Consider the following 12,488-nt stretch of genomic DNA (forward strand, 5'->3'; position numbering starts at 1 on the left):
GCTCAACCTGATTTTGTCTTCAATTTCAGTTTTTTTAACCAAGGTTCTCAATTTGATCTGAAACTACACGCTCCTGCTCAGGACTACCTAAATCATCGTTCGTTGGCAAAAGTTTTACAGACATGTTTATTAAGAACTTCGGCAATTTAAAGATATGCAGCCTACTGAAATTCCAGTATGATTCTTTCATTAAAATTAAAAAAAAAAAAAACACAAATCTGTGTTACAAAAAGGTAGTACAACAGACTCAAACAAGCCGAATTGCAGATTCTATTGAAGAACCAAAGAGAAAACTTGTCCTGTTCCGTGATAACGATCAAACGCTTGTAGAATCATCAACCGGATGCCAGATTCTATTGAAGAACCACATTGAATCGGCTTCCACTGCATATCCATCCTGATTTCTGTGCCAATTATAATATGCGTGCGTTCGGTTCTTAATATCGAAAATCGCATGGCCAAAGCTGGCTTCGCGGTAGGCTGAGTATTTTGGCTGGGGTTCCGTCATGCTGCATAATAAAATCAGATACTTACATGATCCAACGTCGACCCAGAATAGTCATGGATAAGTTAGGCAGTGATTTGTGAGGTAATTCATCTTACTTGGTGGCCAAACCTTCAAGATTGCCTCCATCGCCAATCGTTATGTACACTGGAGCTGATTGATCATGAACAGGGACGCACAAGCCGTTCACAATGTTGTATGCAATGTTGGATACACGTTCCTGTGACACTCATCAATCAGCCAGCCAGTTCTTAAATTTAAATTAGACAAACAAACAAGCAGAATTTCTGGTTTCCTTCTCATCCTCGCAACACTTCGTACATGGAAAAAATAAATTGTGAATTTTTATTTCGTTGGACAGAAATCTCTATTGCTGTCAACGTGTTAATTACATCTCCTTGGAGAACATTGAAGTTGATAGTAATATGCATCTTCCTATGGAAAGGCTATAACCATTATCAAGCTGATAAATTAGATAATAAGTAAAAGGAAACATTTCGACTTACAGATCGCTCATACGCATGGACATGACCTGAAAACACCACATCTACTTTGTATTTCACGAACCACGGTTCGAACATCACTCTCATGGTTTCTCCTTCCATGTAGTGATAGTTGTAGCTATTGTACCACGGAGAGTGCAACATAACAATCAGCCACGGTGTCTCACTCCTGTTAACTTTTGGTAGCTCTTGTTCAAGCCATTTGTACTGGGGAGTATATTTACCTTAGGAGAGAACAGAGGCAAAAGGAAATAAGCAGAAGTGAGCTGCGACATTCAATAAGAATTGGCATTATGAGAGACATGCCTCTATTGTTCTTCTTGGTATAACCGTACATGTCATAATAACATCAAATCAAAACAATTTTAACGCCTAACGAACTTTAATTTCCATTACTGGATGTTTAAGTTTGTCTATGAACATTTGCTCCCACGTCTATGTGCAGTCTATTCTTGAAAGAATGGATCCTCTTTCATCCGCAGATATCAAAATAAAATTCCATATTAATTCTTCATCTATTCGACCTTGCAGATAAATGAATATTGTTATTGTCCCACAGAATTATCTCATAAACACAAGATGTTAGATAGAGTAGCATCTCATTCTCATCTATGTTGGCAGGATAGTCAAGGACGTAGAAATCATACCATATGCAGAGTATGACGATAAGACTATGATGTAAGTTGAAGCTCTCTTGATCGAGTACCAAAAAGGCGCGGTGCTGTTTGATGCTCTATAAGGGACATGGTATCTGTGCGTAAAAGGCTTGAAGGGTTTATTTTCGCCCTGCAGAAAAAAATAGAATGTACCACGTCATCAGTCATGTCGTTTATATGAACTCATACATCCTGAAACTTCCATGATATGTGATGATGATCCAGGTAATGAATGGGAAGTGGTGGTAATAGAATGAAAGGGCGAGGACTTTGTCCCCTGCATATTTCCCGTAACATCATAACCACTGATATTGGAAAGCATCCTATGTTTTGCCGAAACTACACTGGGTGACGTTCTAAATTCTATCGTCATCTCGCCTTATATAAAGCTCAAGAATTGAATTTATTGCTTCCTTCGGCTGCCCTACTTCCCGATGAAGAGAAATAATGCAATATGATGACATGGAACTTGGATAGAAGTTCTTAGCTACCAAAAGCAGCAGAGGATTGTTTGATCTAACAACCAGGATCAAAGCAAATTACCAATTGATCGGATAGTAGAGATTTTATGCTGTAACGAATTATCACAGAAATTAAGGGATTAAGGCTTAGTGACTCTGAATGTGAAATAGATGTCTTGGTAGAAGTACAATGCTAGCACTCACAATTTCAGGAGCAAAGTCGAGTTCGTGATTTCCTGTTGTCCATATCCAGGGTTGATAAGCTACACTTCTTTCAACGAACCTTCCCCATGTGTCCCACCTCATGTTGTCGTGGTTGGGATAATTATCCGCGTATGACAAGTCTCCAACAAACAATACAGTCTGTCCTTTCTGTGGATTTTGTTCGTAATGGGTCAGCGTTCGGTTTGAATCATCACTCTGACCAAGATCCCCTGCAATGTTCATCAATATCTTGAGCATAGAAAGGAGTAGGACCACGGATGCATGTAAAATAACTGCACAACTTAATTTGCTGGGACTCGCTAATAAACTTGTTTATCAAAACCAAATGATTCTGCAAAGACGTATGGTCTATACGCAGGAACGAGCTTCTGAAGTTTCTCTGAGCTAATGACTATGTATGCACGACCACACGATTTAATTACCTATGAGACCGAAAGTGTATGGAACATCAGGGCCAACCTCCGGAGGAGTAATGAACCAGAATTGTCGGACCGTGTGTCCAATTCCGACCTCATAATAGTATTTGGTGTTGTACTGCCGGTAAACAAAACAAACATCAGCAACGTTTACCCAATTTTACAAACCAAGCACCAAAAAGTTAATATTTCAGGAGGAACTGAGAGATTTACCATCAAGTTGTTGAGGTTGCAATGGTGGATGTAGCCAGAAGCATAATTGTAGAACTTGTAGCGAATAACTTTGCCCTTTGCCGTTTTCTTGTGCTCGCTCTTTTCGCTCCAGTAGAGCACTACACTGGACCCAGGTTCATCCTGAGTCACCCATGACACGATCACTCCTTTTCCCGCATGATCCCCTTGTGTTATATGTACCTAAAGACTCGCGCACCGATCACGCAAATCAGAAACCCCAAAGAAAAGAACGAAATCAACAACAGTAACCTCTAACATTAATCACGTCGAATCCGAAACCGAATTAACCGACTCAAACTTGTCCCAGCGGGTCTCAACATGTTGATGTCAACCATTTCACGAGTCAAAAAAGGGTTTTAAAAACAGAAAGAACAGAAGGAAAAGCTTGTGCTATACTTAGGCAAGAGCAAGAACACAAGCTAAGTTGAGACCTGTTGGGGTGCATTATAGCCAGGAGGCACTCGGAAAACATCGCTATCCAGAGGCATGTCCGCAGCTTTCTCCACTTTACGCACGAAAGTGCTGGTCTTCCCTCCATTGCACAAGTCCGCCCCATTTAAAACCAGAACGAGAACAAGAACAGCCCCAACAACAGCAACCGAACAAGAAGAAGAAGAAGATCCCAGAAAAGCCATCTCGGTCTTATTCTGGGATACGAAGAGCACAAAAACCTACGCGACAAACTCCCCACAAGGTCTCACGTCAATCGCACAACCCCTTATATAGGCGTGAATGTAATGCCGAGGAACACGCCCCTCCAAGATAGAAAGAAGGAGGGATTTGCACAAAACTCGGGGAATATCCACGGGACAATCCACATATACAGGGAAAAATTCCAATTCTTTTGAACGCTAAAATAAGAATTTCGTAGCTCCTCACATGTGAAAAGATGGCTTAGCTTTTTTTTAGGGGGATCAGCAAATGATCACCTTATTCTTTCGCTTGCAACTGGTTTGGACCATCGATAGATGTTGCAAAGAATCGACCACTGCCAAGCTCTGTAAAGAAATATAATAATGAGAAATGACTGAAATTCCACAAGTGGCGACGTGATTTGGCGGTGACGTTATGGAATCTGGGACTAGGACTTTGTCTGAAGAAGAAAGAGTTGGGTCTGTGATCTTTAGCTTTGACACCACTACGCAGCAAGAAAGGATATGCTTTCCGAAAGGAAATTGCTCCAAAAGTACAAAGGTTCATGCATCTTCTTCCATCCTGAGGAATCTACGACATGTTTCTTGATCAGATAAAACTTCTTATTACGCCACAGGGAAAAATGTTGGCTTTACTTGCATTAGTAGCAGCACATGTCCATGTTCTTTATCTCTACTCAGACAAGTAGCTTATAGTAAGCTCCTCAATTCATATATAAATGACAAGGTGAAGATTATATGATATGTTTAGGAATTTCCCCATTAATGCTCTTATTTGTGCTTTCGTGTTTCTTATTGAATCCTATTATTTTATGCGCTCGAAAAGTTGCATGTACTCTTCTTATTATTCGATATATATCGCAATTTTATGTGGTATTATTTTCTTTAAATCAGAGGACACATGTACATGATGGAGTTCAAATCCGCTTTAAATAAAGCTCAACGTAAACTTTGGCGAAGAATTTGATTAACATGAATATCTATGTTGTTATACTTTTTGTGACGATCCATGTCAGTACCATCATCCAGAGTTATAGAGTAAATATGAAATTAGCTAGGACAAGAGCCTGGCCAAGTGTGTGAAAGTGAGACAAGCAACATAATGGACTAGCCAAAAAAGTCGAAATAATAATAAAAGAGCAACTAGCACCTGCCCAATTCCAATCCAGTTGGTGCACGGGGAGATGCCCAAGGGACCAATTTTCTTTACCTAAGTTCCGATTATTTCACGAAAAATGAATGATTTCCTAACAATGACCGCTTGTATTACTTATAAAAATGAATAGATAAAAACTCTTCATTGTCTAAAAATATTTTCCATTGACTAATTATTTCAAACAATACAAGCAATCATTTTTAGAAAAATATTTTCATTCATCTTCTACGAAATAAACGGAGCCTAAAGTAAGCTCTCTAGTTATGTTCGTCACCATTATTTTATGTTGATTAGTATCAAATCATGCGAACCACATCTTTTAAATCCCTTTTCGGCAAGAACCAAATTCAAAGGACATCATTTTTATATCCGTAATACTTTATATTTGTGGGACGACTTTGGTATCCATTAAATTTTCCGTCAAAATTCGCCGTCTACGGTCCCACATGGCGATCACCATGGATGACAATTCGTGACATGTTGTCATGCCATGCCATAATTTGCGTTAGTTGAGATAATTAAATTACTAATTTTACATCATTGGCACGATGAAAATCGATAGTATACTTCTGTCATTATTGGTCCAAGAAAGAAGGGGGTGCAAGAAAAATGATTTGGGGGGAATGCCGAACCATACTGTAGAAAAGGAAGATCTCCTAGATTCTGTACAATCATGGGGCACTTCGAACCGTTCGCCAATGTCCAATTTTACTTAATCACATTAATATATTGCTTCCACTCTCAATTGAGAAAGCATGCAGAACAACAGTAACTCCTCACCCTCGTCCTAACATCAGAAACCACGGAGGAAGTTATGATTACTTCTTAGAAAGAGATCATTCCACGATGATTCACAATCGATGAGAGAATTGGCCAAATCAAATGAGAAAAAGAGATTTTCGAATTCCTCCCCTGGCTACGCTTGAGCCCATTTCTGCTCATAAACGGACGCCCCCAATGATCACATTGATACAAGATGAACACACAAGCCATAAGCCGACATTAAGTTAAGCATCAGGTTTTCTATAAGTAATATCGTTCGCGATCGTTAAATCCTTTTTGTATGACTGGAGAAGATAATAACCCAATACATACATGCACGCGAAAACACTTGACGCACCTACTTTCTTTTATTCCATAAATCATCTTATTTAATAATAAAATCCACGTGACATGATCAATCGGTTAAAATTTTAGTAAATCGATGATATATGTATCGACAAGACAGACAACAAAGTAAAGACCGAGCACACACCGGTAGACCGTGGACGAGGATTTATCATCATCCACAACCAACCCACCAGGAATCTTTGGTACCGTGCGAATTGTTGGCTGGGTCCCGCCTCATTTGTGGGGCCCAGCCAATATGCCAAAAAGGAAAAACAAAAGGAAAAGTTAAAAAGTCCGAAAGAAAGAAAAAGGGGCTGCTTCGTGTGCCCAAGTGTGCCTAGGAGAGAGAAAATAGAAAGTGCTCATCGAGAGCTCACCGAGAGAACAGGGGAAGAGAAGAAAAAAAAGGAGCGCATCTTCGCGGTCCCGATCCGAAGGTCAAACGTTGTCGGAATTGGCTCAAAATTTTAGTATGTTGTTCGTGAGACTGAGGGCTACGAGTTGATCGGTTTCGTTCGTTGAAAATCTCTTCTGAACTCTTCATTTGCGATTAGGGTTTTCTTATCTATTTATGTAAATCTGCTTTTGTGGTGATGGAAATGATGTTGTATTATTGATGTTGTGCATCTAATATGTAACTAGAGAAGAACTCCGTGTATCTTACTATTCTTGGTGATTAGTGAAAGTTTTTTGGGGCGATCCGTGATTTTTCCCTCATTGAGTTTCCACGTTAAATCTTAGTGTCGTCGTTGCATTTGTCTCCTTATTATTGCAAGGTTGAATTGCTGGAATATTGTTGGTTGTTGCTAGGATTAAGTCAATTTGGATCGGTTAAATTGTGGTGGAGACATTGATCCTCGATTGGGCTTAAAAATTGTTGTCCCGGTTCTCCCCAACACGAATGAAGAGGATTTGTCAATGAGAATCGCGTGAACGCCTTGAGTTGACTGACCTAAAGCTCTCCAAAGCCGCCACGGGTGCTCGTAGCAGTCCCCACCCTTTCCTCTTTGGTTGTGTTTTTTCTCTTGCCTTGTCGTTTATCTTTACCTTCTTACATCCGTATTCTCAGGCCCAGCTTCTCATTCGTGTCCAGTGGTTAATTGGGTGACTGATTGAATTTATGCAAAAGGTACTCGTACTATTACATACGAGTAAGTAAAACTCGTGTAACACTCGCCTGACTATTGAGAAGGAAAAGTCCAACATTGCCTAAAGCACAGACGCATCACAACGGCCTCCCTCGACTTTTCTCATGTTAGGAAAAGAAAGTGGTCCACAATTTACGGCTACTTTAAAAAATCAATGTCACCCGTAAGATGGTTTTATGAAATTAGTACATGTATTCAATTGAAAGTTGACCGGTTTAAATGATGGGATCAAATTAATTTTCATCTTACATATACTAAATTTGCTGAAAAATTTCTCATTAAGCCTCTGCTCTCGAAGCCCTGAATTATTATGAGAAAAATTTCTCATATCGTCCTCGACTTAAAATGAGTATGAAAAAATGAGTCTACCCGACATTTTTTCTCTAAATCCTAAGAATGCAGATTGCATCAAATAACAACTAAGACAAGCCCGGTAAGAGCAGCTCCATATTCCTCAATGTCCTCCTCTCGGTCTACATTAGACCTGTCAAAATGGGTTTTACATCTTCCACAGCTAACTAAAGATCAATCTGCCAGCTCAGTATTTCGTTAGTTTCAACGGTTTGGGTGCTTGAGTAAAATAGACCAAAATTCTGATTCCATAAGTACGGATTTTGGCAATCTAAGTAGTCCGTAAGAAGATGGATCTGCTTTAACTAAAGGGACAAGTATCACACACGACAACTATTACATATTTGATACACACGACAACTATCACACCGGCATCGTATCGCATGCTCTCTAGGATAAACGAAACACACTTATCCTTACCCTAGAGCTCAACCTGATTCTGTCTTCAATTTTAGTTTTCATAAACTAAAGTTCTCAATTTGATCTGAAAGTACATGCTCCTGCTCAGGACTACCTAACATGTTTTTGGTTCAGTGAATCATCGGATATCTGTTTACTGGGTTTGGTAAAGCATATCTTTGTCCATTCGAAGGATTTTACTTTAAGAATTATTGCATGTTAATCTTAAAAAATGTATTATGATTATGATCTGAAAAGTATGTCCTTCGTGTGTATCTTTTTAGATATATCAAACACTCATCACCGCAACATAGGAATTGTATTGAGAAATCAAAATTATTATTTATCAGCAAAAGTTTTACAGACATGCTAATTAGGAACTTCAGCAATCAAAAATATGCATCTACTGAAATTCCAGTATGAACGTTCATTCACAAAAAAAAAAATTCTGTTAGAAAAACATAATACCATAAACTCGAATGAGCCTAGCTAATTGCAGAACTTTCATTTGCTTGTGAATATATTGAGGAAATTTAAAGAGAAAACTTGTCTTGTCTTGTGACAATCATTAAATGCTTGTCGAATCGTCAACTGGATGCCAGAATCTATTGAAGAACCACATTGAATCGGCTTCCACAGCATATTTATCTTGATTTCTGTTCCAACTAAAATATGCGTGCGTTCGGTTCTTAATATCAAACATCGCATGGCCAAAGCTGGCTTCGCGGTAGGCTGAGTATTTTGGCTGGGGTTCCGTCATGCTGCATAACAAAATCAGATATTTACACGATCCAACGGGGATCCAGAATAGTCATGAATAAATTAGGCAGTGTTTTGTGAGGTAATGCATCTTACTTGGTGGCCAAACCTTCGATATTGCCTCCATCGCCAATCGTTATGTACACTGGAGCTGATTGATCATCAACAGGGATGCACAAGCCGTTCACAATGTTGTATGCAATGTTGGATACACGTTCCTGGGACACTCATCAATCAGCCAGCGAGTTCTTTCATTTAAACTAGACAAACAAACAAGCAGAATTTCACCCCCCCCTGGGTGGCGCTCTGAAATGGCATTCTTCCTCTCGCAAAGGTTGGGTGTTCGAATCCAGCGCCGCAGGCGGGACTTAACCGGTGCACGTGTGTGGTGGCTGCGTGTCGCCCGGTTACCTCCTGTCGGCCGTGAGTTCCTGGTTCAAAAACAAACAAGCAGAATTTCTGGTTTCCTGCTCATCCTCGCAACACTTCGTGCATGGAAAAAATAAATTGTGATTGTTGGACAGAAATCTCTATTGCTGTCGACGTGTTAATTTCATCTCTTTGGAGAACATTGAAATTGATAGTTTGATTGGACTAACTCATCAGAGTTGGCTTTATGCATCTTCCTATGGAAAGGCTATTACCGAGATAAAGCTGAAAAATTAGATAATAAGGAAAAGGAAACATTTGGACTTACAGATCGTTCATAGGCATGGACATGCCCTGCAAACACCACATCTACTTTGAATTGCACGAACCACGGTTCATACATCACTCTCATGGTTTCTCCTTCCATGTAGTGATAGTTGTAGCTATTGTACCACGGACAGTGCATCATAACAATCAGCCACGGTGTCTCCGTCCTGTTAACTTTTGGTAGCTCTTGTTCAAGCCAGATGTACTGGGGAGTATATGTACCTTAGGAGCGGACAGAGGTAAAAGGAAATAAGCAGAAGTGAGCTACGACATTCAATAAAAATAGGCATTCTGAGAGACATGCCTCTATTGTTCTTCTTGGTATAACCGTACATGTCATGATAACATCAAATCAAAACGATTTTAATGCCTAACGAACTTTCATTTCCATTACTGGATGTTTGAGTTTATCGATGAAATATTTGCTCCCCCGAGTATGAGCAGTCTACTACATCAAACGAAATCTTAAAAGAAGGGATCCGTTTTCATCCACAGATATCAAAATAGAATTTCCTATGATTCTTCATCTATTTTCCACCTTGCACACAAATTAATATTGTCATCATGTCAAAAAAGATTTCTTGAAAACATGGGAGGTTCCGTAGAGTAGCATCTCAGTCTCATCTATGTTGGCAGGATAGTCAAGGATGTAGAAATCATACCATATGCAGAGTATGATGATAAGACTATGATGTATGCCGAAGCTCTCTTGATCGAGTACCAAAAAGGCGAGGAGCTGTTTGATGCTCTATATGGGACATGGTATCTGTGCGAAAAGGGCTTGAAGGGTTTATACTCGCCCTGCAGAAAAAAAGAATGTACGACATCATCAGTCGTGTCATTATATGAACTCATACATCATGAAACTTCAGGATAACAATGAAAGGGACTTCGTCCCCTGCGTATTTACTGTAACATCATAAACTCTGATATTGTAAAGCGTTTATCTGTTTTGTGAAATTACACTGGGTGACGGTCTCAGTTCTACCGTTGTCTCGCCTTATATAAACCTCAAGAATTGAATTTATTGCTTCCTTCAGTTCCCCAACTTCCCGATGAAGAGGAATATTGCAATATGATGACATGGAACTTGGATAGAAGTTCTTAGCCACCAAAAGCAGCAGAGGAAGGTTATGATCGGAATAGTTGAGATTTCATGATGTAACGAATTATCACAGAAATTTAGGGATTAAGGCTTATGTGACTCTGAATGTGAAATACATATGTCTTGGTGGAAGTATAATGCTAGCACTCACGAGTTCAGGAGCAAAGTCGATTTCGTGATTTCCTGCTGTCCATATCCAGGGTTGATAAGCTACACTTCTTTCGACGAACCTTCCCCATGTATCCCACCTCACATTGTCATGGTCGGGATAATCATCTGCGTATGACAAGTCTCCAACAAACAATAAAGTCTGTCCTTTCTGCGGATTATGTTCGTAATGGGCAAGCGTTCGGTTTGAATCAAAAGTCTGACCAAGATCCCCTGCAATGTTCATCGGCATGCTGAGCATAGAAAGGACTAGAACCATGGATGCGTGTAAATTAACTGCAGAACTAAATTTGCTGCGACTTGCTGATGAAATTAATTATCAAAACCAATGATTCTGCATTGACCTATAGTACATACGCAGGAATGAGCTTTTGACGTTACTCTGTCGTTGACTATATATGCATGATAACATGATTTACTTACCTATGAGACCGAAAGTGTATGGAACGTCTGGGCCAACCTCCGGAGGAGTAATGAACCAGAACTGTCGGACCGTGTGTCCAATTCCGACCTCATAATAGTATTTAGTGTTGTACTGCCAGTAACCAAAACAAAGATCAGCTACATTTACCCAATCATACGGACCAAGCACCAAAAAATTAATACTTCTGGAGGAATCAAGAGATTTACCATCAAGTTGTCGAGGGTGCAATGGTGGATGTAACCAGAAGTATAATTGTAGAACTTGTAACGATTAACTTTGCCCTTTGCTGTTTTCTTGTGCTCGCTGTTTTCGCTCCAGTAGAGCACTACGCTGGACCCAGGTTCATCCTGAGTCACCCATGACACGATCACTCCTTTTCCCACATGATCCCCTTGTGTCATATGTACCTAAAGACTCGCGCCAAATCCAAAACCCAAATCAAAAACCACAGAGAATAGAACGAAATTAACAGCAATAACCTCTAGCATTAAATCACATCAAATCCGAAACTGAATTAATTCGATTCAAGCTCGTCCCAGCGTGTCTCTACACGTAGATTTCAACCATTTCACAAGTCACAAAAGAACAGAAGGAAAATCTTGTGCTATACTAAGAGAAAGAGCAAGAATACAAACTCAGTTGAGACCTGTTGAGGGGCATTGTAGCCAGGAGGCACTCGGAAAACATCGCTATCCAGAGGCATGTCCACAGTTTTCTCCACTTTACGGACGAAAGTGCCGGTCTTCCCTCCACTGCATAAATCAGCCCCATTCAAAACCAGAACAAGAACAAGAACAGCCCCAACAACAGCTACCGAACAAGAAGAAGATCCCAGAACAGCCATCTTGGTCTTATTCTGGGATATGGAAGAGCACAAGAACCTACGTGACACACCCCCCACAAAGTCTCACATCAATCGCACTACCCTTTATATAGGTGAATGTAGTACTGAGGAACACGCCTCTTCAAGATAGAAAGGAGGAGGGGTTTGCATAAAACTCGGGGAATATCCACGGGACTATACGCATATACAGTGTAAATGTCAACTCTTTTGAACTTTAATATAAGAATTTCGCAGCCCCTCAAATATGAAAAGAGGCTTAGCTTTATTTTAAGGGAATACGCAAATGATTCTTTCTATTTCTTTACTTCCCTTCTTGATGAGGACGATTCGAAGTATGCAGTTGACGTTGCAGCCATGGGAGACTTCGTAATACTAACGGCGAAAAAGCGCATCGTTTGACTCTTCTTCTGACAAGGAGAGGAAGGCAATATTGTTTTGGACTATAATTGGGTGTCACCACTGCCAGTTTCTTTCGCATGCAACCGGTTTGGACCATCGATGGATGAGGCAAAGAATAGGCCACTGCCAAGTTCTGTAGAGAAATAGAACAATGAGAAATGACTCTGAAACTCGAAAACTGGCGATGTGATTTGGTGGCGACGTTATGGAATCTGGGATTAAGACTTTGTCTGAGGAAGAAAGAGCTGGGTCTGTGATCTTAGCTTTGATGTGACT

General features: G+C 40.0%; 2 protein-coding genes across 2 annotated transcripts; both read right to left on the bottom strand.

Moving 5' to 3' along the window:
* Positions 1-162: 162 nt before the first annotated feature.
* On the bottom strand, positions 163-3,936 carry LOC115672860 (purple acid phosphatase). The gene is made up of 8 exons (XM_030594836.2): positions 3,432-3,936; positions 2,980-3,180; positions 2,773-2,884; positions 2,330-2,559; positions 1,656-1,794; positions 1,012-1,232; positions 604-725; positions 163-509 (listed from the first exon to the last, which is right to left on the bottom strand). Exons 1-8 carry the CDS (start codon positions 3,633-3,635, stop codon positions 317-319), a joined length of 1,422 nt encoding a protein of 473 aa, XP_030450696.1. The 5' UTR covers positions 3,636-3,936; the 3' UTR covers positions 163-316.
* Positions 3,937-8,145: 4,209 nt separating this feature from the next.
* On the bottom strand, positions 8,146-12,114 carry LOC115668730 (purple acid phosphatase 2-like). The gene is made up of 8 exons (XM_056304960.1): positions 11,616-12,114; positions 11,176-11,376; positions 10,969-11,080; positions 10,529-10,758; positions 9,935-10,073; positions 9,274-9,494; positions 8,673-8,794; positions 8,146-8,578 (listed from the first exon to the last, which is right to left on the bottom strand). Exons 1-8 carry the CDS (start codon positions 11,811-11,813, stop codon positions 8,386-8,388), a joined length of 1,416 nt encoding a protein of 471 aa, XP_056160935.1. The 5' UTR covers positions 11,814-12,114; the 3' UTR covers positions 8,146-8,385.
* Positions 12,115-12,488: the final 374 nt, after the last annotated feature.

This window comes from Syzygium oleosum, unplaced genomic scaffold (genome assembly GCF_021117445.2).
Source record: "Syzygium oleosum isolate NSW1041296 unplaced genomic scaffold, Sole_v2.1 Sole_v2.33, whole genome shotgun sequence".
Taxonomy (NCBI): Eukaryota; Viridiplantae; Streptophyta; class Magnoliopsida; order Myrtales; family Myrtaceae; genus Syzygium; species Syzygium oleosum.

Bases quoted from the DNA above. Each gene is read 5' to 3' on its own strand.
- LOC115672860 (XM_030594836.2), bottom strand. From the start codon at position 3,635: ATGGCTTTTCTGGGATCTTCTTCTTCTTCTTGTTCGGTTGCTGTTGTT. The intron at 2,560-2,772 runs GTAATTAAATCG...TGAACATTGCAG, and splicing joins ATACACTTTCGGTCTCATAG to GGGATCTTGGTCAGAGTGAT. The intron at 1,233-1,655 runs GTATGATTTCTA...TTCTCTCCTAAG, and splicing joins ATCGTCATACTCTGCATATG to GTAAATATACTCCCCAGTAC.
- LOC115668730 (XM_056304960.1), bottom strand. From the start codon at position 11,813: ATGGCTGTTCTGGGATCTTCTTCTTGTTCGGTAGCTGTTGTTGGGGCT. The intron at 11,081-11,175 runs GTAAATCTCTTG...GGTTACTGGCAG, and splicing joins GCACCCTCGACAACTTGATG to TACAACACTAAATACTATTA. The intron at 9,495-9,934 runs GTATGATTTCTA...TCCGCTCCTAAG, and splicing joins ATCATCATACTCTGCATATG to GTACATATACTCCCCAGTAC.